The 27,311-nt window shown below is 58.1% G+C and overlaps 2 protein-coding genes across 19 annotated transcripts; one reads left to right on the top strand and one right to left on the bottom strand.

Annotated features, from left to right (window-relative positions):
- Positions 1-1,024: 1,024 nt before the first annotated feature.
- APC2 (APC regulator of WNT signaling pathway 2) lies at positions 1,025-21,817 on the top strand. Of its 2 annotated transcripts, none has more exons than XM_081137379.1 (15): positions 1,025-1,085; positions 7,554-7,712; positions 7,890-7,980; positions 8,107-8,287; positions 9,226-9,334; positions 9,468-9,584; positions 10,299-10,376; positions 10,570-10,668; positions 11,172-11,562; positions 12,189-12,284; positions 13,507-13,646; positions 14,062-14,139; positions 14,331-14,447; positions 14,835-15,049; positions 15,681-21,817. In XM_081137379.1, exons 1-15 carry the CDS (start codon positions 1,032-1,034, stop codon positions 20,620-20,622), a joined length of 6,867 nt encoding a protein of 2,288 aa, XP_080993505.1. In that variant the 5' UTR covers positions 1,025-1,031; the 3' UTR covers positions 20,623-21,817. The 2 variants fall into 2 exon arrangements, with proteins under 2 accessions (XP_080993505.1, XP_080993506.1); XM_081137380.1 differs by having other exon boundaries at positions 9,471-9,584.
- LOC308557199 (UPF0449 protein C19orf25 homolog) lies at positions 9,020-27,311 on the bottom strand. Of its 17 annotated transcripts, XM_081137381.1 has the most exons (5): positions 27,023-27,209; positions 26,725-26,863; positions 24,686-24,864; positions 12,581-12,741; positions 9,020-9,688 (listed from the first exon to the last, which is right to left on the bottom strand). In XM_081137381.1, exons 2-4 carry the CDS (start codon positions 26,852-26,854, stop codon positions 12,628-12,630), a joined length of 423 nt encoding a protein of 140 aa, XP_080993507.1. In that variant the 5' UTR covers positions 26,855-26,863; positions 27,023-27,209; the 3' UTR covers positions 9,020-9,688; positions 12,581-12,627. The 17 variants fall into 17 exon arrangements, with proteins under 17 accessions (XP_080993507.1, XP_080993510.1, XP_080993519.1 ...); XM_081137384.1 differs by lacking the exons at positions 9,020-9,688; positions 12,581-12,741 and adding an exon at positions 23,223-24,016 and having other exon boundaries at positions 27,023-27,311; XM_081137393.1 differs by lacking the exons at positions 9,020-9,688; positions 12,581-12,741 and adding an exon at positions 23,223-24,043 and having other exon boundaries at positions 26,725-26,856; positions 27,023-27,204.

Genomic DNA, 27,311 nt, shown 5'->3' on the forward strand with positions numbered 1-27,311 from the left:
CCAACTCCCTACACCCTCCACCTCCCCGCTGTAGGAGCTCACCGCTAGTAAACACGTCGTCCTCTTAAGACTCTCGGCCACTTCCCTCAATGTCAGTTTCCTACACTCAGGGGTTTTGACTCTTTTGTTCAGGTGCTTAATATATGTTTGTTAAATGACTTTCAGAGTGTTTACGAGTGTGGGTGTTATCTTTATTGATTTCCGAGTGAGGAAGGGAGAGGAAGAGAGAGATAGAAACATCAATGATGAGAGAGTCATTGATCGCCTGCCTTCTGGACGCCCCGACTGCGGATTGAGCCTGCAGCCCAGGCATGTGCCCTGACGGGGAATCGAACTGTGATCTCCTGGATCCTAGGTCAATGCTCAACTGCTGAGCCACTGTTGTAACCCCATCAGGCCCTTCCATGCCCAGCACCCAGCTCAGAGCCTGGCAAAAGCAGGCGCGTAGCCAATGTTTGCCGAATGACTAATGAATTGAGCGCGCAGCCCTAGTTTGGGAGAACGCAAAGAGGTGCCCGGGCTTCTGCAGGCCACTGTCCAAGCGGGCAGCTGACTACCACCGCAGGGCGACGCCTCCCTCCGTCCCTCTGAGATCTCCATTCCAGGCAGGACACCTCCTCCCTGGATTCCCACTTCCCACACCGTACTCCTCACCAGCTTCCGTGGGAGACTATCCCCGCTCTTCCTCCGCCACCACGGAACCCCTCTTCACCTCTCTAAGGTTCCCCAACCCTGATCCTCTTTCTCTGCTCACATGCCCTCCATTTCCCTCGGGATCTCCTTGTGCTGCCCCTCCCAGGTCCTCAGTCCCTCGAGACTCTCCCCTCGCCCTTTCGAGGTCCCCAAGACGCCCTCATTCGCCATCTTCTCGGAGGAGTCCTGGCTCAGGCCTGCTAAGTGACCCTCCCCGCCCCCTCCACGCAGGCGCAGGGCGTCCTGGGCGCCCTCCCCCCACCCCCACTCCCACCCCGCCTTCCCCACTCCCCCAGCCAAGGGCCGGGCGCGGGCTGGTCCGAGGCGGCCAAGGCTCCATGGGGCTCCTGGGGCTCCTGAGCCTGCTGCACTCAGCCTTCTTCCGGGACCAGGTAGGGCGCGGGGTGCCCGGCCGCCGGGGTATGGGTCGGGCTCTGGGTGTAGCTTGGGGGTACGGACCGCGGGGAGGGGGCATACGGGCTTGCGCACCCAAGCTTGATGGGTCTACGGTCTCGTGCTGTCGCGTGGGGATCGTTGCCTGAGGCTGTTTGGCTCAGGCTTTTGGCGAGGCTGGGAGACCCTCCCCTGCACTGCAGCGACCCCTTCTCCCTGGTCTGCGCAAGCGCGGCCTCTCGGGGCCCAGCGCTCGGCCTGGGAGTGACACCTTCCCAGACCCCCACCCAGTGCGTGCACGTTGAGACCGGCTGGGGCGGGGGGGCTACGGCAGGAGCACGCTGTGCCGAGGCTCCGCCCTGAACGGGCTTTGGGTGGGGGTCCGGGCCACGCCCTGTGCCTCTCGCGTCCTCAGTGTCCCCTTCTGGACGCCGAACGTAGGGCTGACGCCGACGTTCACCGATGCTTATGTTCTTCCTAATAATATCCACCTCACTGGGCCCCAGCTCCGCCGGTCTCCGTAGTCGTTCTGAATCTTGGCGCTATAACACTCCCTATTTAAGATGAAACTGAGGGGTGGGAGTGTAGCGGGGAGCCCAAGGTCACGCCCGGAGCCTGATTGCCGGGCGGAGGCGGCCTCAGAGGACTCCACTCGGTGGCGGGAGGGAGCTGTCCGCGGTTCTGACCGGGCCGCAGGCCCGCCCCCCTCCTCACTCATGAAAATGAGGCTCAGGAGACCCACCAAGAGTCGGGCTTTGGGGGCGAGGCTTGGACTGGGCAGTCCCTCCTCACCTGTCAGGGTCCTTCCTGGTCACCCAGCCTGAGCCTTGTCCATGGTCGAATGACGACCTGGTGCCTTCCTGCTTCCTTCTAGCCCCCCTCCTACCCCACTCCTAGTGGGGGATGCCGCGGATTCTGCCCCCAGCCCCTGGCACAGAGAAGAGACTCAGTGGGGAAGCATGGAGACCAAGGGAGCAGAAAGCCTGAGGTCAGGCTCAGAAGTCCCAAAGACACTCCATCTGTGACCCTGCAGTGTTCTGGGATGGGGGGTTTGTCTCAGGGGATGGGAAGAAGCGAGCCCCATGATTCATATTACCTCTGGAGAACCCAGCAGCAGTGAATGGGGGGCTGGGAAGGGGCCTCTCTTGCTAGGCCTGGGTACTTTGCAATGGGGGATCTCTCTCAGCCCCTCAAAATTGGGCCTGGGGTCTTGAGGGACTGTGGTGGTTCCAGAAGCTCTTGTGGTTGTAGAATTTCTAGTGATGCCTGAGTGTCGCTGTGGCTCAAAGATTTACAGGGTGAAGGATTGGGGGTGGTGGTGTCAGGGACATAATGTTCAATAGGCTTGTGGACAAGCTCATCCTGCCTAGGGGTCTCAGCCCCCATGTCCCCTCAGGCTTCCAGATGGGTGAGGGAGGGAGGCTCAGGGCCTGGTGGGACTCTTGCATGAACTCAAGCAACATATTCCTTGCCCTGAGCTTCAGTTTCTCCATATGTATGAGGGCAGGACTTGGCCATTGGACCCTCCAAACCCTTACCAGCTCTAAAGTTCTGGCTGAGAGGGTTCTGGGGAGCAGTGACATCTTAGACTGGGTGGGGGAGGTGAGACTTAGTTCACTGGGATGTGGGGGTAGGGATTCTCCAACCTTTCAGTGAACAAAATGGTAAAATGAGACCAGAGAGAGGCATGCCCAAGGTTACACAAGGGTATCAAGGCAGAGCTGAAGCCAGAGCCTTGGGTTCCCCTTCCCCATTTCAGCTTTTCCCAGTTTGCCTTGCTTTAAAATGTTTTTATTGATTTTTTAGAGCGAGAGGAACAGAGAGGGAGAGAGAGATAGTAACATCTATGAGAGAGAAACATCAGCTGCCTCCTGCATGCCCCCTACTAGGGATGGAGCCCACAACCCAGGCATGTGCTCTGACCAGAAATCAAACTGGTGACAGACATCTTGGTGCATGAGTCGATGCTCAACCACTGAGCAACACCAGCTGCAGTTTGCCCTGCTTTCAACCCCTAATATCTCCCCCAGTCCAGCCCTATCACCATATCCCCTGAATGAGTTCTAATCTCACAGCTCCAGGCATTGCACATGCTGTTTGCTGTTCCTTCAGCTTGCAATGCCTTTTCCCTCCTTGATCCCAAGGCCAACTCTTATTCACCCTGAAGAGGCCCAGCACTGGTGCTGCCTTCTCAGTTCAGCCTTCCTAGCCTCCAGAAAGAGCCCTTCTACCCAGTGCACCACCTTTCCTACCCCACAGGTTGGGGACAACTTCGTCTGGCTCTGGAGCCTTGGGACAGTCAGACCTGAGTCTGCTGGGGCCTCCAGCCTTGTGGGCCCAGGATGGACACACAGGGCCTCCTGTGGCCAACACAGCAGGAAACTGCATGGTCCTGTTCTCTTGGCTGCCCCTCCAGTGATTTTTAGCACCAGCTATCGCAAAGGCTGCAGCTGCCTCCCATTTGACAGATGGGAAACTGAGGGTCTCAAAGTGAACAATTTTCCCCAGCCCCTGATGCCGGAAAAAGACAGAGGTAGGCCCCAAACCCTCATCTCCATCCTTTGGGGTGGTCATGTGTCAGCAGTAGGAATGACTGGGCTGCACTGCGGGTCTGGCCGTGGGTATTAAATCCTCAAGTGTCCTCCGTGGACCCATCGAGGATCTGAGACAGCTGGGGACTTATACTCCTGGGACCCCAGGCCTCTCCTCTTTTGGTTTCCTTTCTGTGAGGGTGAATTATGGGTGTGATGAGGGACAGAGACACATGGAGACAGATGAGATAGATGGAGAGAGTCCGAGGGATGTGGGGGGAGACAGGAGTCAAGACAGATGCCCAGGGAGGAGCTGCCAGGGAGACGAGGAGAAATGGGGGGAAATGCAGGGTCCCAGGCACTCCTCAGGGTGCCTGCCCATCCCCCATGCTCCCCCTTGCCCACCAGCCAGGACCCTGGGGGGCGGGGCGTCCAACCTGGATCGTGAGCCCTGTCCCACTCCGACCCATCCGCACAAGGCCGGGCCAAATCCGAGGGGAACGGTCTGACCAGCCCCTCCCCCTGCCCCTCCCCCTGCCCCTGCCCCTGCCCCGGAGCTCCCCACAAGATTCTGATGTAACACTCAAGGCTGGATGTTTTACTCTAAAATTCTGCTGATCCTGCCGCTGGAGGTTCTAAGAAGCGTTTCACCCCGGGATGAAGTGTGGGACACGGGATCCTGGTTCTCGGGGCTCCCCCTTTCCCTGGGGGCTTCATCTCCCCCACCACCACGCCCGCACACGTAGCCCTTGAACCCCAGAGGAGGCCAGACGCCCCGCGGCCGCCGCCTGTCCCCGCCCCTGGCCGCCATTGGCTGTTGCCATGGCACCAGCCCGTCTTCCCGCGCCGCCATTGGCCGCCGCGCCTGCATCCCGCATCCCGCATCCCCCACTAGCGGTGGTCTCGCCCAGCACCCTGAGTGGCGGCGCCGCCTGCCAGGCCCGCACCAGCCTTTGTCCTCCGCGGAGCCCCCTGCCCGCGCCACCGAGACCCCAGAACCCGAGAGCCAGAGCCCCGCGGCCGCCCAGGCCCAGGAGCGCCAGGATCTCAAGAGGGGTCTCAGAATTGCGCCGAGGGAGTAGGACCCAGGCCCGAGGTGCGTCTGCCAGCCCAGCCCAGCCTGAGGGAGATAAGTAAGAGGCGCGCTTCCTCGGGTTGAGGGCAGGGGGCCCGGCCTCCGCCTCTGCGGAGATGTCAACATTCCACCCCCCTTCTCTCTGCTGCGTAGGTCCGCACACGCTCTGGAGCCTTCTATGCGTCTCCAGGGTGGGGCCGGAAGGGAAACTGAGTCCCAAAGAGGTGGGCGCCTGCGTTGTTGCAGATGGTCCCACGCACACACCCACTCACAGACTTCAATACCTGGACCAGAGTCTGCAGGCAGGCTTGCTGTGTGCCTTGGGGTGGGGTGGCGGATGCTGCACCTCTCTGGGAGTCAGTTTCCTTCTCACTAAAGTGGGAGTTTGGATTGAAGGAAAGAGAAGGGCCTCTTTGGGCCACACCTGCGCTATCCTCCGCTGAAATTTGTCCATTCACTCCTTAATTAGGGGAACCACCAGCTATTGGTGCTTTCCCTTTGGTGATAGAGATATCTCAGGAAGGCCCCCAGTAGGCTCCTTTCAGAGCCTGGGGGTGAAGGGCAGGCAGGAGGGCTTCCTTGAGGAAGCTGCGTTGTGAGGGATGGCAAGTCAGGAAAGGTGCTCCAGACAGGAGAACTGCATGTACAAAGGCCTGGGGGAAGAGAGCAGAGTGTATGTGGAGGACACAAGTCTTATGCTGAGGGTACTGGAGAGCCATGGCAGCTAATGGACCAAGGGAGGAATGGAATCTGACCAGTGACTTTCAAAGTTTCCTTTTGTCTGTGCATGAGGAGTGGACTGTGGGAGGCCAGTGAGGCTTCTCTAATGGGAGGGATATGGGGAGCTGGGAGGAGGGTCCAGCTGGACAAAACTTGAGGGGCTGGTGAGATGTGGAGGTGGGGACCCAGGCCAGAATGTGAAGGAACCCAGGGTAGGGGTCTGTTACCAAGCTCCATCTGATGAGAATGCACGAGTGTCAGGAGGAGTGAAGGTATCCCAGGCTGGCCCTGCAAGGGTGGCCTAAGTGTGTGTGTGTGTTTGTGGGGGGAGGGTGCTTGAGAAGGAAGTCTGGGTTTGGGGAATGAGAGGGGTATGCAGGGGTTTGTGCTTAACTCAGTGCTTCTCCCTGGCTGGGTACAGCATGGTGGCCTCAGCCAGGACACAGGGCTCCAGCCAGTCCCCGGGGACCTTACCAAAATCCTCAGCTAGGACCTCTGACTGAGCTTTGGGCAGGATCAATATTAGGGTGGTAAGCAAAAACTGTGGTCCCCAAGCATCTGGCCTTCCCCACCTGACACACTGTCTCCCATTCTGACCTGTGACTTGTGTTTGCTCAGTGACCACTGTTCTTTCTCCTGACCCTCACATCAACCCACAAGATGGGCCTGGCAGACCAAGTTCCTCCCACTCCTCAGATGGGGGAACTGAGGTCTGCAGAGGGGTTGGGGCCTGTGTGCCTCCAGCATTTTCTGGACTTCTCAATGTCTGGGTTCCAGTCATGCCTTGTCTGTCCCCCTGGCCTCAGTTTCTCCCTCTAATGGTGGCTGCCAAGACCCAGGACTGTGACAAGGAAACCAAATGATAGAGCCAGGCATGCAGTGGGTCCTCCAAGACAGTTAGGATGGCCTGACCCATCCCCCCACCTGGGGCCAAGCCCCCCACCCCTACTCCAGGCCCATCTGTGTCCTTGATGACTTTAGCGTGAGCAGGGGCCTTCTGGGAGCAGGAGGAAAGAGAGGAAAATGAAATGAGCAAGTGAATGAGAGTGTGGCCAGTTCAGGAAGGGAGGCGAGGGTGCCCCCTGTGGGCAAGGGAGGGCTGGCTGATTTGGGGAGGGGGCTCAGGTGGGCAGGGGGAGAGGGCTCCCAAGGAGGAGGTGGCAGAGGGGATGGGCTGCCATTGGTGCACCTCAGACAAAGGCAGAGGGAGGGGGAGCGCTGATGTTAAGGGAACAAAGAAGGAAGGTGGAGGGGGGGGGCAGGAAGGCTCTGGCAGGAGTGCCAAGCTGAGGGAGGAGACACCAGCCAGCTGGACAGAGGGAGAAGCTGGGCCTGAGCAAGAAAGGACAGCCAGACAGACAAAGAAGCAGGCGACAGTGGCAGAGCCCAGTGGATGGGGCCTGGGGTGCTGGAGGCTGCAGGGGCTGGCAGAGGGCTGACTGCAGAGGCCCTGAGCCACACAGGTAGCTACCCAGATTCAGATGCTGATGGAGGGGTTGTGGGGGCTGCAGAGCATTTAGGTCCCCAGTTCCCAGGGTGACCATAGTGGGCTTGTGTTGGTCTGGCGCTCCACTGTCAGCCTGTCCATTGGTTTCTTAGAGCCTTCATGACATTCTTATTGTCCATCAATTGGACCAGCTAATGGTCTGTCCACCCAGCTTCTGGGAAGCTACATTGCTGCAGGGAAAGTGTCTTGTTTATCCATCTGTCTGTCTGTCTCTCTCTGGCTGTGAGCCTGGTGGCGCTAAGCTGGCCAGTCCATCTGCTGGGTTAGATTGTCAGGGTTTCTGCTATCCATCTAGCTGGCTGTCTAGTGGTTTATAAGCACATGTGTCCAGGAGCCCATTGGTGAGGATGAAAGTCTATCTATGCCTGTCGGTCAGTTGGGTGTTTGGGTTGTCTGTGTGTCTGAACACCCATCTCATGGGTCTGCCTCTCTCTGTCATTGTTCCTGCCTTTGTCTGTCACTCCATCTGCCTCACCATCTGTCCCTGGGATTCCCTGGGCCAGCACCATCCTGCCTGTAGCAGTCCACACCAGCCTCTCCTGCCTGGGACCTAGCTCTACGGTTGGGTGGGAGTGCTAGAGCTTAGGTCCAGGGCTATCCCCTTCTTAGAGCCTCATGTGACCTGTGGCCACAGGCACTGCAGGAGCTAAAGATGACGAGCTCCGTGGCACCCTACGAGCAGCTGGTTCGGCAGGTGGAGGCCTTGAAGGCGGAGAACAGTCACCTGAGGCAGGAGCTTCGAGACAACTCAAGCCACCTGTCCAAGCTGGAGACAGAGACATCTGGAATGAAGGTGGGGTGGAGGAGGGCTGTGTGGAGGACATGAGCCTGGGTCACAGGGACAAACACCAGGGCACTGGAGCCCAGAGATGGGCAGGCAGGGCCAAGGGCATCTCACAGGGGTATGGACCTGGGGCATCCCAGGGCAATGGCCATGCCTACCAGCACTCTCTCCTGCCCCCACCTCTAGGAGGTACTGAAGCACTTACAGGGCAAGTTGGAGCAGGAGGCCCGTGTGCTGGTGTCCTCAGGGCAGACAGAGGTGCTGGATCAGCTGAAAGGTAAGGGGCCAGCCTGGTGGTCCCCTCTGCACACCAGGGTGACCCCCATCCATCCTGAGAGGGAGCTGGGAGGAAGAGGGGCAGGGAGGGGTGCTGACCTCTCCCTCTCCCTCTGTGCCCATCCAGCCCTGCAGATGGACATCACCAGCCTGTACAACCTCAAGTTCCAGCCCCCAACCCTGGGCCCTGAGCCTGCTGTTCGAACCCCTGAGGGAAGCCCAGTACATGGCTGTGGGACCTCCAAGGACAGCTTTGGGGATGTGAGCCGGGCCACTATCCGGCTGCTGGAGGAACTGGACAGGGAACGGTAAAACAATGGGAAACTGACCACTGGCAGCTGTCACGTAGCCCCGCCCTCAGCCAGACTCCATCCCAGTAGTCTGCCCTTTGATTGGCCCACCAGCACGTGCACAACTCACTAAGTCAGTCCCACCCACCACTGGAGCCTCCTCTTCAGGCACCAGCTTTCTGTGGCTCCTCCACTCCCTTTCCTGGCACAGCTGACCTCAGCTAGAGGACAAAGAGGAAGGGATGTTCCTGCCAGAGGGGAGGGCTCCTAGGAGACATCCCTAGGGGCTCCCGACACCCAGTCGTCACCAGGGACAGGGTTGTGTCCAGTGCCAGGGCTCAGAGTTAGGCCTGGAGCCAGAGGGGCTCAAGGCAGCCTTTGTGGAGAGAGGGCTGTGGCCCAAGAAACCCTGGAGGGGGCAGGGAGGTCAGCAGAGGAAGGCAGGGCCCAGGCTTCTGCTCAGCTTGGCTGGGCTATGTGGGGTTAGAGAGACCTGGAGGTCCATACTCTGCTGCTGTGTGACCTCAAGCAAGTCCCCTAGCCCCTCCCATCGTCAGGCTTTTGCTCTGTACAATAGGGGGGAATAGCAGTGTCTACCTACGGGGTGTTAAGAGGGAGACTGTGTTGCAACTGGAGAATCTGAGCTTGAAGCCTCCCCTATGTAGGCTGGAGGGAGATTAGCGAGTGTGGGAGAGGTGTTAAGAGTCAGAACAGCGCCCCCTCGGAGTCGTTCTCTGAGGACCAGAATTTACAAAGAAACTACCTTCTCTTTTTAATTAACTTTCTGTGCCCCACCCCTACTGAGGGGGCGCACCAAGGGCAAGACTTTGTCATGCTGCCTGTTAAACTTGGGTTACACTAAGCACCCAGCAAGCGATCACTAAAATCAAAATAAACCACACGTATTAATGGCTACCCCTCTGCGGGCCCGGGCCCACCCACCTGCCCTCCCCCAGGTGTTTCCTGTTGAATGAAATTGAGAAGGAGGAAAAGGAGAAGCTCTGGTACTACTCGCAGCTGCAGGGCCTGTCCAAGCGCCTGGACGAGCTTCCGCACGTGGAAACGGTGAGCGCGCGGGGAGGGGGTTGGGGGTGGGAGGGTGCTGTGGGTCCTTCCCACTCTCTGCCAGGAGAGTGGCCGGAAGGCCCTGGCCCCTGGCCCGGACAGCCCCTCACCGCGACCTGCCCAACCCTCCCAGCAGTTCTCCATGCAGATGGACCTGATCCGGCAGCAGCTGGAGTTTGAGTCCCAGCACATCCGTTCGCTGATGGAGGAGCGCTTTGGCACCTCTGACGAGATGGTGCAGCGGGCGCAGGTGCGGCGGTGGGCGGGGCCGAGCGGATGGGGCGGTGCGCAGTGGGCAAATCTGCACGCGGATAGTTGTGGGATGAGTCTGGATCAATGGGCGGAGTTATGTGCCTATGGGATAGAGGGCAGAGACTGCTGTGGGCGGGGTCTAGCTCACGCCTAAGGGCAGAACCTAGCTCAGGGGCGAACGCTGAGGCCAAGGTAAACAGTGGGTGATTTGGTCAGTGGGCGGGGCCACATCAGGGAGTGGGTGGGTCTAGAAGGATGGGTGGGATCTTAATAGGGGTGGGACGAAATAAGGGTGTAGGCCTGTCTAAATAGGGGGCGGGGCTAGAAGGATGGGGTAGGGTCTAGACCTCATGGGGTAGGACCAAATCTTGGAGTAGATGGAGTCAGAGCCTGAGTTGGGGGCTTGGATCATGAGGGGTCCAAGATGTGATGGAGTCAGTCATCAGGCTATGGTTTAGAGTGGGTGGGCCATTTTAAGGACCAGGTGGAGTCAGGGCCAAGGCTGGGGTTTGGATAGTGGATGTGGTCATACCTTAAAATAGATAGAGTCAGAATTGGGGGTGGGGTTAGAAGAGTGAGCAGGGCCAAATCAAAGAGTGGGCGAAGTCAGAATGGGGTGGGTTAGGGCAGTGGGCGGGGCCATATCCGGGAGCGGACGGGGTCAAAGCAGGCTCTCGGTCAGCCACAGCATGGTGTGCTTTTCTCCCACTAGATCCGCGCTTCACGCCTGGAGCAGATCGACAAGGAGCTGCTGTCTGCGCAGGACCGGGTGCAGCAGACTGAGCCCCAGGTACTGGGAGGGGCAGAGGCAGGGCCCTTGGGGGAGGTGATGACCCCAGGGAAGGAGGGTACCCTGAGGACCACGCCCAGAGTGTAGGAATAGGTGGAGCCTCCACATCATCATGAGAGTGTGGCCAGTATCAGCAGCCCGGGTGCTTTCTAAGATGCTCCTGTAACCTCCAGGGCTGGTGTTCTCTCCACAGCCCCTGCTAACAGTAAAGTCAGTGCCAGTGGATGAGGACCCCGAGACTAAGGTCCCTGTGCACCCTGAGGATGGTGCCCCTCAGCCGGGCAACAGCAAGGTGAGGGGGAGTTCATTTGGGGTACACTGAGAGGCATGATGGGGAATGGAAAGCCGGATGGATTAGGGTGCAGTGAGGCTAGTGGGGCCAGGATGTGGCAAGGTGGGCAGAGATACCTGTCCTGTGTGTTTGGGAGGGTATTCTAGACTTAGATGTAGGTGTCCTGTGTGTTTGGGGGGACACTCTAAACTTAGATGTAGGGCTACCCCTAGATGTACCCCGTGAGGTCAGAGGAGTGGGCATTTGAACCTCATGGGCTGGGGGCATCTCAACAGTGACTGAGGCCCCTCATCCATCTCCCCAAGTGTGTGGTGGCCCCTGGGGGATGCAAGGTGAAAGTGGTGGGGGTGAGGAACTGATTCTCCTGGGCTGAGGTCAAAGGACTCCTACTGTGTTTAGGGTGAGTCACCCGGAGTGTGGGGATCGTCCCTGGCTGGGGGGGAGGGCAGGCTGGCTGGGGCCAGGTGGACTCCATCCCTGTCCCCCATTCCCCCACTTCACAGGTGGAGGTGGTCTTCTGGCTGCTGTCAATGCTGGCAACGCGGGACCAGGAGGACACAGCACGCACGCTGCTGGCCATGTCCAGCTCTCCCGAGAGCTGTGTGGCCATGCGCCGCTCAGGCTGCCTGCCACTGCTGCTACAGATCCTGCATGGCACAGAGGACGGGGCTGGGGGTCGCAATGGGACCCCTGGGGCACCCGGAGCCAAGGATGCACGCATGCGTGCCAACGCAGCACTGCATAATATCGTCTTCTCTCAGCCAGACCAGGGCCTGGCGCGCAAGGAAATGCGTGTCCTGCATGTGCTGGAGCAGATCAGAGCCTACTGTGAGACCTGCTGGGACTGGCTGCAGGCCCAGGATGGTGCGACCGAGGGAGGCGGGGTGTGCAACTGTGAGTGCGAAGCCTCCCTGGCCTCCTTTGTGCAATGAGCACAGATCTTGGGCTTCCCGGGTGGCAGGGTGATATCATTAGCAGTAATAGCCACCGGTCTTTTCTGTGAACTTACTCTGTGCCACGTGCCAGCTGAGGCCTTATTGCAATTTTGTGATGCTAGAATGGCAAAAAGACAGCCACCAGCAACCCATGCCCTGGTTGCAGGGTAGCTCAAGAAACCGTGATTGAGTGCATGGATGGATTGTGGGTAACCATAAACAAACATGTGGGTGCTGACTTTGAGATTCCTAGTTTTGGCAGCTGAATGCAAAGTTAATCTATGACAAAAACACTGCCCAAAGATCCTGAGCACCCATCATGACTTAATCTCCCATCTCAGCTCTGGGTAAGGCAGGCACCTTGTTATTCATTTTAAGAAGAGTTGGAAAAGGAGGCCTGCTGTGAGACCTGCTGGGACTGGCTGCAGCAGGCCCAGGATGGGAGTGACCCCTCAGGTGCCAAGCATGCAGCACTTTGCATAGCTCTAGGGTCTTTTTGGGGGTGGAGAAGGCAGGGAGGGGTGGGACTCAACAGGGGTAATTTCCTGGACTGGGAGGGCTCTGATCTGGTCCCTTGGCCCACAGCACCAGTCCCCATTGAGCCTCAGATCTGCCAGGCCACCTGTGCAGTGATGAAGCTGTCCTTCGATGAGGAATACCGCCGTGCTATGAATGAGCTGGGTGAGTGTACCCCTCGCCTCCTCCAAGTCCCCCCATTTGGCCTGAAGCTTCTGGGCCTCATTCAGCCCAGGGCAGGCTTTCAGCTTAATGGTCCTGGGGCTCAGAGGACAGGCAAAGGTGAGAGTTCCAACTTAATACACAGAATCAGACCTACTGGGTGGTTGGGGAAGGGAAGAACTTTGTGAAATTTTAGGACCATTATAATATTGTTTAAAGCAATTGAAACATGGAAAAAAAATCTCAGCAATGTGCTTAACTTTACTCCAGTTATTACAAAATGAGATACCGTTTCTTACCTAGCAGATGGTCAGACACTCAAAGGTTTGCCTAGATCTCTTGTGGTCTAGCTGTGCAGAAATGGGCATTCGCAACCCTGACAAGGCAGCAGACACTGATGAGAGTGTATACCTTTCAAGTCATTCCTTTCCCAGCTGGGGAATTTATCCTCTGGCTGGATCTATTTAGGAAAATGCAGAAAGATCAGGAAGGTAGTAACCGAACCAAATAAAATCCCAGATCTGGAAACCACAGAAGTGTCCAACAGCCCCAGCCCCTGAATGCACAAATTGCCTCTGTTGTCTTTGCTCAGTGAAGGAGGAAGGGCACCTTATATTTGAATTGCAAGTTCTTTCTCTTCTACTCACCCTGACCATTTCCCCTCACGTTTGCTTACTCTTTGTAAAGTGAAAGCCTAGTTTTCACAGTGACTAAAGAACTATGTGTGTGGCAATCATCAGTAACTCCTGAGCACCTGCTGTCCAGATTCTGCCCCTGGGACCCAGTTCTGCCCTCAGACACTCGAGGTCTAATGGTCTTGGGGTGGTTCTCATTTGGGATATTGAGGGCCTTCTTGACCTGGGAGCAGAAGGGAGCCAGGAACATGAGCAAATAGCAGGGAAAGGCATTCCAGGGAGAGGGAACAGCGCATGCAAAGGCCTGGAAGCCAGAAATGTGAATGGAGGTAGAGGGCTGAAAGGAGGTGGGTGTGGAGGTCACAGGGTATCCAGGGGATCATGACAGCCTGGCAGCAGGCTGCCTGAAGGAGGTATCCTTGGAGTTGGGCTTTGAAGGTAGACTTGAGGAAAGCAAGTCTACTGGGGGTAGGATGGAGGGAGGGCACCTAAGCAGGGGAATGGCATGGGCAAAGGTTGGAAGAAGGCAGGGTTTGTTCGGGGTGCCCCCCTACACCCAGCCTCCTGTGCCCCCTTCCATGTCCCCACAGGTGGGCTGCAGGCTGTGGCCGATCTACTGCAGGTGGACTATGAGATGCACAAGATGACCCAGGACCCACTCAACCTTGCCCTGCGCAGATATGCTGGCATGACTCTCACCAACCTCACCTTTGGGGACGTCGCCAACAAGGTGCCTGGGATGGGAAGGTGGTATCAAAACTCCCCCCACCCTCATCTGAGCCTCAAAACAGTCCTGGGAGGTAGGGACAGTTGTCCCCAATTTTATAGGCAGGCAGACTGAGGTCCAGAGAGGTCCATGAGAGGAGGGACTGTGGCCAGGCCACCATCTTCTTGGTTGCTCTGCAGCAGAGTGGGACTTCTGGGCTGGGGGAAGCTGGGTGTCTGTACCTGTCTCAGCCTCAGTTTCCTCATCTTAGCAATAGGATGATTGCTATCCCTTTGCCATAGTGGTGCGGATGGAATGCTGAGGCTTCAGCTCTAGCACATATTAGGTGCCCAGGGAGAAAGCCTGAAAGTGGGGTGTGGTGTCCCTCATGACTCCTCACACACTGGCCATGGTGTGAATTTCCTGTGGCATCCTACAGGCCACACTGTGTGCCCGGCGGGGCAGCATGGAGGCCATCGTGGCCCAGCTGGCTTCTGAAAGCGAGGATCTCCACCAGGTACCTGGGTGGAGTGGGGTGGGGCATGGGGAGAGCCTTGCAGAGTATCCCACTGCCCAAGGCCCCTGCCAGAGTCCCCTTTCCTGTGGGTGTGATGGGTATCCCCTTTATTCTCTCCATAGCCCCACCACATGTAGGGTTGAGGGTGGGGGGCCCTGGGTCCACCTTGCCTGCCCTGTGCCCTGACCCAGGTAGTGTCCAGCATCTTGCGCAACCTATCTTGGCGGGCTGACATCAACAGCAAGAAGGTACTGAGGGAGGTAGGCAGCATGACTGCCCTGATGCAGTGTGTCCTACGAGCCTCCAAGGTGGGTACTAGGTGGGCACGGTGGAGTAGGGGGGTGGGAATGCACCCAACACCCAGGGGAGAGGGCACTGTCGTGGCTTTTAATTCCAGTCACAGGGCAGGGAGGCACTGGCAACAGGTGGTGAATTCTCCATCTTGGGGGAGATCAAACCAAACAACCCACTGCTTAGCTTAGGTGGTCCTGAGACAGGCCCAGGGCTTCCAACCTGCAACTCAAGAGATCCTGTGAGGGCCAATTTTATTACTTTTCATTTTTATTTGAAAATGTATTTGGGTGCCTTTCCTTCCAACCTTTTGTCTGCGCCTTGATGGAGAGGGCCAAGTGGGTGGGGCCAGTGCCTGGGGTCACCCGTCCACTGACCTTCCTGCATCCCACCCCTGTGCCTAGGAGTCCACCCTGAAGAGTGTGCTCAGTGCCCTGTGGAACCTCTCGGCACACAGCACGGAGAACAAGGCAGCCATCTGTCAAGTGGATGGTGCCCTGGGCTTCCTAGTGAGCACGTTGACCTATAAGTGCCAGAGCAATTCGCTGGCCATCATTGAAAGTGGAGGGGGAATCCTACGCAATGTGTCCAGTCTCATTGCCACCCGAGAGGACTACAGGTGGGTCCACCCCACCCCACAGTCACAGTGGGCGGAGGGCACCACAGAGGGTGCTGGGGGAAGGTGGACCCCCAGGTGTGGTCTGGGGCTGGGAGTGGCATATCTCATTCTATAGTGAACTGTCACTGAGGTAGCCTTGGTTTGTCCTCTTGCAAATGGATGTTCCCAATTTATCCCCAGGGACTAATTTTTTTAATATAAGTATTCCCAAATATTGCATGAGATATACTTTGCTAAATATTTCATTTATTAAAATAAGTAAAATATTTATTAAATAATTAAGTAATTTACAAATGATACTTAGTATTTTTAAAAACAAATAAAATTTATCTATAGTATATCTATTCCAAATATCACAAGATACTGTGCTAAAATAAGATATACTAAATTTTATTTTAAAAGATAAGTATTATTATTATTACAACTATTTACTAAATAGTTCTTTTAAGTAAAAAAATTAATACAAGTATATCTCATTCAATACTTGGGATAGACTTATACTACATATTTATTCTTTTCTCTGAGATTCTAACTCAGTCAGATGCCTTATATTTTTATTTGCTAAATCTGGCCACCCTGCTCCTGGTAAGATGAGGGGTGGCTCCGCCTGACATACCCCTCCGTGCTGCAGGCAGGTATTGCGGGACCACAACTGCCTGCAGACACTGCTGCAGCACCTGACATCACACAGCCTGACCATCGTGAGCAATGCCTGTGGCACGCTCTGGAACCTGTCCGCCCGCAGCCCGCGTGACCAGGAGCTGCTGTGGGACCTGGGCGCCGTGGCCATGCTGCGCAACCTGGTGCACTCCAAGCACAAGATGATTGCCATGGGCAGTGCCGCCGCCCTGCGCAACCTGCTGGCTCACCGGCCTGCCAAATACCAGGCAGCAGCCACTGCTATCTCCCCCAGTGCCTGTGTGCCCAGCCTGTATGTGCGCAAGCAGCGAGCCCTGGAAGCAGAGCTGGATGCACGGCACCTGGCCCAGACGCTGAACCACCTGGAGAAGCAGGACCTGCCTGAGGCTGAGGCCGAGAGTGCCTCCAAGAAGCCGCTGCCACCCCTGCGGCACCTGGATGGGCTGGCCCAGGACTATGCCTCAGACTCGGGCTGCTTCGATGATGACGATGTGCCCTCCCTGGCCGCTGTGGCCGCCACTGCCGAGCCTGCCAACCCCACTGTGCTGTCCCTCTTTCTGGGCAGCAACTTCCTACAAGGCCAGGCGCTGGCCCGTGCCCCACCTGCCCCCTGCAGTGGCCCAGAGGTGGAGAAGGAGGCCAGTGGGGAGGCAGCCTTGGCAGCCAGGGCCAAGGCCAAGCTGGCACTAGCAGTGGCGCGGATCGACCGGCTGGTGGAGGATATCTCAGCCCTGCACACCTCATCTGATGACAGCTTCAGCCTTAGCTCTGGGGACCCTGGGCAGGAGGCCCTGCGGGAGGGCCGAGCCCAGTCCTGTTCTCCTTGCCGGGGCCCTGAAAGTGGGCAGAGGGTGGCCAGTGGCCGAGCTCACCCGTTGCTGCGGCTCAAGATAGCCCATGCCAGCCTCTCCAATGACAGCCTTAACAGTGGCAGCACCAGCGACGGGCACTGTCCCCGGGACCACATACAGCCCTGCCCACTGGCCTCACGGGGTGAGCACCGAGAGGGGCCCCCGTGTGGCCAGGCACGGCCAAGCCAACTTGACCTCAACCTGCTGGTTGGCCAGGCTAAGCCAGCAGCCTGTGAGGCTGCAGCCACTGATGCCTGTGTGCACACCATTAAGCTGTCACCCACCTACCAGCATGTGCCACTGCTCGAGGACACTGCCAGGGCCAGTGTGGGACTCCTGGTCCCTGGGACCCGGAAGCAGGCCTGGCTGTCTGCAGAGGGCCTGAACAAGGTGCCTGAGAAGCTGGTGGCAGAGGCGGCACCGCTCTGCTTGTCCCGTTGTAGCTCCCTGTCCTCACTGTCCTCTGCTGGCCACCCGGGCCCCAGCGAGGTGGAGGACCTGGATGACAGTGACTCGTCCCTGGAGGGGCTGGAGGAAGCTGGCCCCAGAGAGGCGGAGCTGGACAGGGCCTGGCATGGGCCAGGGGCTGCCTCCCTGCCCATGGCCATCCCTGTGCCCCCTCGGGGCCGGAGCCTGGGTGTGGACACCACACCATCTAGCTCCTCAGAGAACTGCGTGCAGGAGACACCACTGGTACTGAGCCGCTGCAGCTCAGTGAGCTCGCTGGGCAGTTTTGAGAGCCCATCTATTGCCAGCTCCATCCCCAGTGACCCCTGCAGTGGGCTGGGCAGTGGCACAGTCAGTCCCAGCGAGCTGCCTGACAGCCCTGGGCAGACCATGCCACCCAGCCGCAGTAAGACGCCACCGCTGGCCCCCCCACCTCCTGGTGAGCGTGAGACCACCCAGTTCAGCCAGCAGTGGGAAAGCTACGTGAAGCGCTTCCTGGACATCGCTGACTGCCGAGAGCGCTGCTGGCTGCCCTCTGAACTGGACGCTGGCAGTGTACGCTTCACTGTGGAGAAGCCAGATGAAAACTTCTCTTGTGCCTCCAGCCTCAGTGCACTGGCTCTGCATGAGCACTACGTGCAGAAGGACGTTGAGTTGCGGCTGCTGCCCCCAGCCTGCCCTGAACTTGGCGGGGGTGGTGGCCCCAGCCAGCACTTTGCTGGGCACCGCCGTCGAGATGAGGCCAGTGGTCGCCTCGAAGGGCCACCTGCCACTAACCAGGAGATGGAGTTGCTACGGGATTGCCTGGGTGCAGTTGTGCCCACCAGGCTCCGCAAGGTGGCTTCAGCGCTGGTGCCCAGCCGCTGTGCACTGCCCATGCCCATCTACATGTTAGTGCCCACCCTGGCCCGGGAAGACAACTCATGTACTGACTTGGCGGAGGGCACGCAAGTCAACTTCAGTGTGGCTTCGCTTAGTGACCAGACACTGCAGAGACCACCCAGGGACCCACCTGGTGGGGGTGGGGAGGGACAGAAGCCAGCAGTCCTAGAGTCTCCCGCCAGGCAGGCCACTGGGCACCAGCACAGGGTTGGGGGTACAGGCCGAAGAACAGAGCCAGCCCGAGGCGCAGGCAGGCGCCAGGTGGGGCTGGAGCTGCCCCTTCGAAGGCCCCCAAGAGCCTGTGCAGACAGGAACAGCCCCCAAGTGGGCCGAGCATGTGGGGAGGGGGCGCTGCAGTCCCTGTGCCTCACAACACCCACTGAGGAGGCTGTGTACTGCTTCTACAGCAACGGCTCAGATGAGGAGCTGTCCACAGCAGTGGGGGTCACACCCTCCAGGCGGGCATCTGCTATTCCCCGGGCAGTGAAGAGAGAGCGCCTGGCTGGCAGGAAGAAGGCACAGGCTGTGCCCAAGGTCACAAAGCCAGCCCGGGCCCAGCCCAGTCTCATTGCTGATGAGACACCACCATGCTACTCCCTAAGCTCCTCCACCAGCTCCCTCAGTGAGCCCGAGCCTGAGGCGAGCAGGCTCCGAGCCCATGAGTCAGTGGTCACCAAGGACCTGGGCCCTGGAGGTGGGAAAGATGGCTATCCCAGCCCTCAGGCTGAGGTGGAGCTGCTGCGGCGCTGCATTGGCTCAGCTATGCCCAGGCGCTGGCCACAGGCATCAGACTCAAGGCGTCGCAAGCTCCGAGATGCCCAGCTGGACAAGCAGACAGCAGAGGGGCCCCGGGAGCACAGTGAGGAGACAGCAGGGTCAGACCATGCCTCAGACCTGGACAGTGTCGAATGGCGCGCCATCCAGGAGGGAGCCAACTCCATTGTCACCTGGTTGCACCAGGCAGCAGCGGCAGCCACTCAGGAGGCCTCATCTGAGTCTGACTCCATCTTGTCCTTTGTGTCAGGGCTGTCAGTGGGCTCCACCTTGCAGCCCTCTCTGCACAGGAAAGGGTGGCAGCCACGAGCAGAGGGGCAGGCAAATAGTGCCACTCAGCCAGAGAAACGAGATGTGACCCTGGCCCAGCAAAGTAGCAGCCCCTGCTTGCCCTTCAGCCCAGAGAAGTTGCATGGTGCTCAGAAAACTACATCTGGGGTGCCAGCCATGCTCCGAGGAAGAACAGTGATCTACGTGCCCAGTCCAGCCACTCGGTCCCAGCCTAAAGGCACCCCTGGCCCCCGCACCACACAAAGGAAGATGGGATCCCTGAGCCCCACACAGCCAGCAGCTCCCACCAAAGTCCTGGGTCCTGGGCAGCAACGGTCTCGGAGCCTGCACAGGCCTGGCAAGATCTCAGAGCTTGCAGCCCTGAGCCCCCTCCAAAGGAGTGCCACGCCACCGGCTCGCCTCACCAAGACCCCTTCATCCAGCTCCTCCCAGACCTCCCCTGCCTCCCAGCCTCTGCCCAGGAGGTCACTCCCAGCTGCCCATGCTTCGGGACCCTTGCCCAGCCCCAGGGCCTCACTGGTGCCCAAGACACCCAGGCGGGCCCTGCTGGCCAAGCAGCACAAGACACAGAAATCGCCAGTGCGGATCCCCTTCATGCAGAAACCCGTTAGGCGGGGGCCACCACCTCTGGCCAGGGCAGCCCCAGAGCCAGGCCCCAGGGGTCGGGTGGGGCCAAAGGGGTGCCCAGGTACCCAAGCAGGCCGCCTGGGCCTGGTGCGCATGGCCTCAGCCCAATCCAGTGGCAGTGAATCCTCCAACCGCTCGGGTTTCCAGCGGCAGCTGACCTTCATCAAGGAATCACCAGGCCTGCTGCACCGACGTCGTTTGGAACTGTCCACAGCAGAAGCCACCCCTTCCACCTCCCAGGTTGGCTCACCCCGCCGCAGCCGGCCTGCACTGCCCACTGTCTTCCTCTGCTCCTCCCGCTGCAATGAGCTGCAGGCTCCCTCCCCGCAGGCCCTGGTTTCTCAGCGGATCCCTGAAGTTCGGTCAGGCCCTGGTGAGAGGCCACCAAGGCGCACTAGCTCAGAGAGCCCATCCCGTTTGCCCATCCGCAAGCAGGCCACCCAGCCAGAGGCAGTCAAGCGCTACGCCTCTCTGCCCCATATCAGCGTGGCCCAAAAGCCAGAGGGTGCTGCCCCTAGTCCTGCAGCTGATGCTGCCCGCCGCAGCAGCGATGGGGAGGCCCGGCCCCTGCCCAGGGTGACCTCACTGGGCACCACATGGCGTCGCATCCGTGATGAGGATGTGCCGCATATCCTGCGGAGCACACTGCCCTCTACCGCCCTGCCGCTCATGGGCACCTCATCAGAGTGCCCAGGCAGTCCCCTGCAGCGCAAGACCAGCGATGCTGTGGTCCAGACAGAGGACTTCGCTGCCACTAAGACCAACTCCAGCACATCCCCGAGCCTGGAGAGCAGGGGCCCTCCCCAGGCTCTGACCAGCGGACCTGCATCCATCCTCGGCAGCAATGTGGATAAGCCTGGCCCTGCCAAGGTGCCCACCTCAGCCCCCTTCATCCATGAGGGCCTGGGAGTGGCTGTGGGGGGCTTTGCTGCCAGCCGGCATGGCTCTCCCAGCCGCTCAGCCCGAGTTCCCCCCTTCAACTATGTGCCCAGCCCCATGGTGGCGGCCACCACTGACTCAGCTGTGGAGAAAGCCCCTGCACCCCCTGACCTCCTAGAATAGTTGCCTGGACTGGTTTTCTGGAACATTCTCTCTGGCCAAGAACTGTCTGGTTGCCCTGAGGGTGGCCCTGGAAACTGCCTACCCACCCGAGCCCCCTACCCTTGGAGACCCACCCCAGTCCATGTTGGCCTTACATCTCATGCTTGCTTCTGTGCTGTGAGGACTAGAGAAGGAAATGGGATGCAGGCTGTCAAGCCTGGCCCACATGCAGAGGCCACCCTCTTGACCCCCAGCCCCACTGCACCTAAGCCTCAGCAGGACACTCATCTCTGGGGAACCAAGGGAGATTACAGCATCCATCTGAGGTGGGGGAGGAGGTTTCAGAGGGTGGTACTATCCAGCATCTGCCAGCTGGGCCCGAGGCATCCACTAGTGGACAAAACCCGTTATTACGGGGACAGCTGGGTAATTTGTTAATGATGACTGCTGGTTTGTTTGCCTTCTCAGCCCCAGCTGAGGGAGGGGTATGGCTGAGCCTGTGAGACAGGCCCCCCCCACTTTAGGTGCCAAGACAGGGGCTCATGGACAGAGGGGGCACTGTCAGAAGCCTGGAAAGAGCAATGAGAGAAGGGCAAAGGAAGACTGGGCTGGGCGATGCAGGGCCACTCCATGTCCCCACTCCTGGTGGCGTGGGTGCTGGTTTTGAGTAAAGGAGGAAGAAGGGGACAGAGAAGGTGGGTGGAGTCAGGACCAGCTGTGGTGGGCAAAGTGCAGTGGGAAGGAGGATGAGAGTCCCAGCCAAATCTGGTTCTCCTTGGCAATACACAAAGCCCTGGATCTATTGGAGGGCACAACTGCAGGGCCTGGGGTACAGGTCACACCTGGCCTTGGAGGAGGTGCAGGGCCTAGTGCCCCAGAACTGTGGCCAGGCCAGCTGGATGGTTGGAGGCCAGGGCTGCTGGGATGCTAGTGTTGGTGTCAGAGAAGGCAGAGATGGAGGGGGTCAGGGAGCCTGGTGGGCCTGTATGTGTGTGTACGGGGAAAACTGCTGAGGTTCCTGCTCGGTTTCCTGTAGATACAGCCAATGATCTCTTTCCTGGGGAAGCCTCGCTCTGAGAAGGAGCTGCTCTTGGGCTCACAGCTCTGTCATAGTGCAGAGCTGCCCCAGAAGGGCCGGAGAGCAGATGCCATTTGGGGAGACCGACAATATGATGACTAGACTTTAGGTCCCATTTCTGAAAGGTGGGATAGCACAGTTGAGAGTTGGTGGAAGTGCAGAAGGAGCCCCTGTCCGTGCCCATGGGTACCACTATCCCTCCCTATCCCCTGTCCATGGAAGAAGCTGAACCAGGAGCAGAAGTGTTTCCTGCACTGGACAGTCCTCAGTTCCCAGGGCTCTTGGGGGCCACATTGATTCCAAACCCCACAGACACCATGTTACTACTGCTAACACATCTGTGTCATGTTGCATTATAAGCCTGCCCACCAGGTCAGTTGCCAGGGCTCTGCCCCAGAAGGCCACAGGCAGGATGCAGGAATGGCTAGATGCACCAAGTGCTCCTCCTGTGACCAAACTTCCAGGATGAGCTGGCACACAGCAGACCATGGCAATGAGGGCTGGGTAGTGCATTGCATGCGCTCACAGCTGATCCCTTGGGACACACTGGGGGAGGGGCAGTTCAGATGCATCTCAGAAACCAGGACTCCTTGTCCCCGTCTTTAACCTAAAGGGGCGGGACTGGTGATCTCAACTCCTTTTTAAGTGCAGGGGCTATCAGATGTCTGCTTTCACACTCACCATGGGCCAGCTGCCTCCCAAAATGTCCAAGTGGGAGGGGAAGCCATGCAGACCCACGCACAGCTTGCCCAGCCATGGAATCTGAAGTGATGGGGCCTGGGGGTGGGAGTACCCATGCACTGTGAGACCCTGGTTTGTGTTCTCAACACTCTATGTCTCAGTTTCCCTACGTGGGTCATGAGAACTCCCGGAGCTACCTCTAGAGCCAGAGTGGCTGCTGTGACTTGGTGAGAGGCCCAGACCCTCCCTGGCTGCCCCCTCCACCTGCCCCTTGTCCTCAGAAGGGGGCAGCTCTCACCTCAGCCAGCACACCAGGAGCTCATGTCCCATCTATGTCCAGCAGCCACATTTGCCTTCTCTGTTCCCGTGATGGAGGCATAGCCACACCTCACAACTGCACAGGGCAGGACAGTGGGGGTCCAGGGCCCTGAGAAGAGTGGAGGTCACTGAACAATTGATTCTAGGCCTGAGCTGGAGGACTAAAGTCTTAAGACCCAAAGGATATCTCCCATGAAGCCTTGATCCCTTCAGTTGCTCAGCCACCTGACAATGCTGAGGGAACCGTTTGCCTCCAGAGCACCCTCAGTCCATGACCTTGAGCAACCACCACCAGCTAGGTGCTGAATTGGGGGCAACATGCCTGCAGGTACAGCATTACCTCACCCCCCTCTGCCCGTCTGTCACCTGGCAGGTGGCTATAGCGCCCCAGCCTGAGCCTAGTTGTTTTGGTCCATCCATCTCTGTGCCCTGGGTCCCTGCAGTGTTACAAGATGTGTAAATACATACAGCCCTGTTTCCCCTACTCCCACCCCAATCAACCTAAAGCCATTGGTCTGGTGGAAGGAAGGCAGAGAACCAGGCGTCTTATGTGCACCTTTAATAAATGGAGCTGTTGAATCTTGCTCTACACGGCTGTTTCCAAATGGGAGAGTACAGGATGGGGCTGGAGTACTTTGTGGGTTTTCCATCCAGACTGCCTGCCGTGGACCCATGTGCTAGAGGCAGATCGGGCTGTGGGATTTGTACACAGAGAGCACTCAGGGCAGGCGGATGTGCAGGGGGATGTAGCTGGGGTGTTTTACACTGATCTTGGGGTGGAGGGGCTCTGGGACCCCTAGACTCAGGTGGCCCCACCTGGAGGCCAGGGATGTGCAGGGAGGGGTGACCTCCCAGTCCAGGGCAGCAGGGCACCTTTGAGACATTAGCAGGTAGGCCAGGGGGCTCTGGACAGTGTAGCCTCAGTGTCCACTGCCCTAACTGGAACCAAGCGGGCATTTTCTAAATGCCTGTGACCCCATAGGTTTCAGGGGCCTCTCAGGTTTAAGCAGGCACCCCTTCTTCAGAGGAAAGAGAAACACTTTCTGGGATGCTGGGTCACCGGTGTCAAGGACTTGCTTTGTGTGTCCAGGTGCTTCCCAAAGCTCCTAGGGAAACCTGGAAAAGAGCAGCTCACAGAGGCACCATCCAGATGGCTGGTGGCAGTGGGGATTTCATCTGAGGGACTTGGTGGGGATACCCATGACGGCCTGGCCTGCCAGGACAGAGGTGGCTGGATGAGGGCTCCAAGCAAGTAACTGATCAGCTTGTCCTATCTTGGGATCCCGGGCCAGCACTCCCATCTGATGGATCTCACAGCCAATAGGTCAGTCCTGCATCCTGACAGTAAAGCAGACGGACAAGGCCCTGAAGGAGAGCCCACGCCTTAGATCAAGGTGCTCAGGGCCACTGGAGGCCCCATTTGAGATCTGGGCTCTGCTGGGCAATCACTCCTCACATGGCCACAGCCATCAGGGTGGAGAAGACAGAACCCCCATCCTCTTCTGGAACCTCTGGGGCCCCCACAGTTCACACAGAGATGGGCTCAGATTAATGGGTGATCAGTGAAACAGGGTTACCAAAGGAAGGGAGGGGAGGATGGGTTCTGAGACCCCACACCAAGTCCAAACTGACGGCAATCAGGCCCCAGAAGAGAAGCCTGGGGGTGAAAGGCATGCACAAAACCTGTCCTGAGCCTCAGTAAGGGGTCTGTGCCTGGCTGAGGCAGGTGTGCCCCCTCACTCTGCACTGTCCCTGCTGCAACCATACACAGGGCAGGCTCTGTCCCCTGATGTCTACAGGTACCAAGGTGGGGCTTAGCCATGAAACACAAAGCCCAGAATCTGCTTCTGGGACCCAAGGGCCCATGCCTAAGGTGTGCCAGGCCAGGACCAAAAGTTCCAGGAGCCCATGGGGTGCACTGTCCGGGGACTGCATGCTTAAGCGAGCCCAAGGGTCAAGTCAGGCTGAGAAGGCGGTTGAGGCCCCTGACAGCGCCACCTGCTTCACCTGGATGACGTCCTGTTCCAGCTCCTGGCCAGCTTGCCAAAGGTCCTCACACTTTTGTCTTAGCTCGTTGCCCGCTCGCCTCAGCTGCTGGTTGGTGGCCACATAGGCCCGGCTCTGCTGGTACAGCTGCTCCCATTGGGCCTCAGGGTTCTCAGCCCTCCAGGAGGGGCCTGGGGAGTCTGGGGATAGAACACAGACCGCTGGTCAGGAAAGGGACTGAGAGAAGGCTCAATTTACACCCACAGCAAAGCATGTGACCAGAGGGGATGGGTCACGGAAGAGGCCCTGCCTGGGGGTGGGCACCACTCCTGTAAAAGGCACTGACCCCACAATGGAACCAGAGAGCAGGCTGGCCCTCATTCCTGTTCTTAAAGAGTAAGATGCAACCTCCCACTCCCTGAAAAACTATCCCATGGCCCTGTAACCTTGCAAAATCTGGGGGCCCCACAGTTCACAGAGATGAGCTCAGTCTAATGGGCTCATAGTCAGGAGGCGCTAACGCAGGAGAGTGTGAGCACATGTCTCCAGGTGACCCTACTTCCTAACAACAGTGTGCCCAGCCAAGGGAGATGGGGTGGAATTGGGTAGGAGGAGCAGGGCAGAAAATGCACAGCTTCAGAGTCACCCTGGCATATCCAGGTCTTCCCTGCTCTGCCTGGTCCCCTGTGAATGGGAACAATGCTGTCACACACCTGCAGGCTAAATGTCTGACATAGGCCCTGGAAACTTTGGTATTTATTAATCAGTTTTCCCCCACCTGCTTCAGTAATAAGGTGGGAAACACCAGACAGCACACATGAAGACTAAGTGTGGTCCTAGACAAAAACATAGCCCAACAGGAGAAGCATCTCTCCCTTGAGTGGCCCCAGCTCTGCCTGTGCCTCAGTTTCCCCACCCTCCAAATGCTGCCCATGATTCTTAAACTGGGGCTCAAGAAACCTCAGATGACCCAGGCTGGAAATAAATATGGTTTATGTTCCTAGGGCTGCCCATTCAACAGAATATTTCTGGTGATGGAAAAGTCCACCATCTGAGCCGTCCAATACAGCAGCAGCCACAAGTGTCTTTTGGGCACTTGAAATGTGGCTACATGGAGCAAAGAACTACATTTGTCTACTATTACTTAATTTTTAAAAATATATATATCTTTATTGATTTCAGAGAGAGGAAAGGAGAGGGAGAGAGAGAAATAGAAACATCAATGATGAGAGAGTCATTGATCGGCTGCCTCCTGCATGCCCCCAACTGGGGACCGAGCCCACAACCCGGCCATGTGCCCCGACCGGGAATCAAACCCCTATCGCCTGGATCCTAGGTCTCCTAGGTCGACGCTCAACCGCTGAGCCATGCCCAGCTGGGCTACTATTACTTAATTTTAAAAAATGTTTCCCATAGCATTTCTCACCTCATATTGCCCACAAGACTTGTTTACTATCTCGGTCCCAATGACCCCAGTGCTTAGAACAGAACCCAGCACATAAGAGGTTCTTAATGAAGGTTTGTTGAATGAATAAGCAAACATCACCAACCAGAACACAAAATTCACCCAACAACTGTAGGCCAAAACCATTAGTCACTGACCAGCTACCATCTTCTCCACCAAACTTTTTCCACAAAAGGCCAGACAATACATAGTTTTGGCTTTGCAGAGCCAGTCTGTCTGTCCCAACTACTCAACTTTGCCATTATATCCTGAAAGCAGCCACGTCCACAAACAGGCATGGCTGTGCACCAACACAACTTTACCGACACAAATCTGAATTTCATACCATTCTTAGCTTCCTGGCTTTACAAGAACAGGCAGTGGGCAGATCCTGGTTCCAGACGCCCCTCTGAAGATGCGCCCCACTTTACGTGAGAAGAGGGGGCTCAAAGAGGGTAAGGATCGTGCTCTAAATTCCACGGTTTCAACAGACCTGCTACTGCGGGTTGGAGCTGGGGTGAGCTTCCCGGTACCACCAGTCCCCGGCGCACCTCGCTGTTGGGGGTCTTTGCGCGACTTCTCCCCTGTCAGCCTGACAGTCCTGGGCTCCCCCTACCTTCCGGGGCCAGGGCGGTGAACACTGGGTCCTCAGCGGGCGCCCCCCGCACGTCCTCCAGGATATGCTTCATCGTGGGGGGCGCCGGACGAGTGGGCAGCACCGCGCGCTTCTTGGCCTTCGAGCCCATCCCTGGAGGCTAGAGAACTGCGTCACAAGGGCGTCCACCTCTCGGCCTTTGCCTAGGTGGTTCCTACACACTCGCCTGCCCCGCTCCTCCTGGATCGCCCCCGCCCCTTTAGCGTTCTCTCCACCCCTGCCTCAGTTTCCCAATTGAAACGCAGCTACCTCGCCTCACCTAGGCGCGCACCCCGAGCTGCGGATGCCTCAGAGGAGCTATTTCTGCTTTTGGTCTGAGCGCCACCGGCGCACCAGACCTTGAGGCGAACTTCCGGCCGCCTAGTTCTCCAGCTCGCAGCACTTCCTGAGGTCACGCCCCCTCTTAAAGAGGCCGCGCCGGCGCTGAACCCGGCGTTATCCGAAGTGAGCTGTGGCTGGACAAGCCTCTGGGAGGAGGGGACCTCAAATGCTTCGGCCTGGAAACTCAAGGGGTGGGCGTGGAGTCCAATCCCTGCTTCCCTCCTTGC

Source organism: Miniopterus schreibersii (assembly GCF_964146895.1).
Source record: "Miniopterus schreibersii genome assembly, chromosome: 4".
In the NCBI taxonomy this organism is placed as follows: domain Eukaryota; kingdom Metazoa; phylum Chordata; class Mammalia; order Chiroptera; family Miniopteridae; genus Miniopterus; species Miniopterus schreibersii.

Coding starts and splice junctions, on each gene's coding strand:
- APC2 (XM_081137379.1), top strand. CDS start 1,032: ATGGGGCTCCTGGGGCTCCTGAGCCTGCTGCACTCAGCCTTCTTCCGG. Junction 7,981..8,106: donor GGTGCTGGATCAGCTGAAAG/GTAAGGGGCCAG, acceptor GTGCCCATCCAG/CCCTGCAGATGGACATCACC. Junction 12,285..13,506: donor CCGTGCTATGAATGAGCTGG/GTGAGTGTACCC, acceptor ATGTCCCCACAG/GTGGGCTGCAGGCTGTGGCC.
- LOC308557199 (XM_081137381.1), bottom strand. CDS start 26,854: ATGGGCTCGAAGGCCAAGAAGCGCGCGGTGCTGCCCACTCGTCCGGCG. Junction 24,865..26,724: donor CACCGCCCTGGCCCCGGAAG/GTAGGGGGAGCC, acceptor TTCTATCCCCAG/ACTCCCCAGGCCCCTCCTGG. Junction 12,742..24,685: donor TGGAACAGGACGTCATCCAG/GTGAAGCAGGTG, acceptor TTTCCTAAATAG/ATCCAGCCAGAGGATAAATT.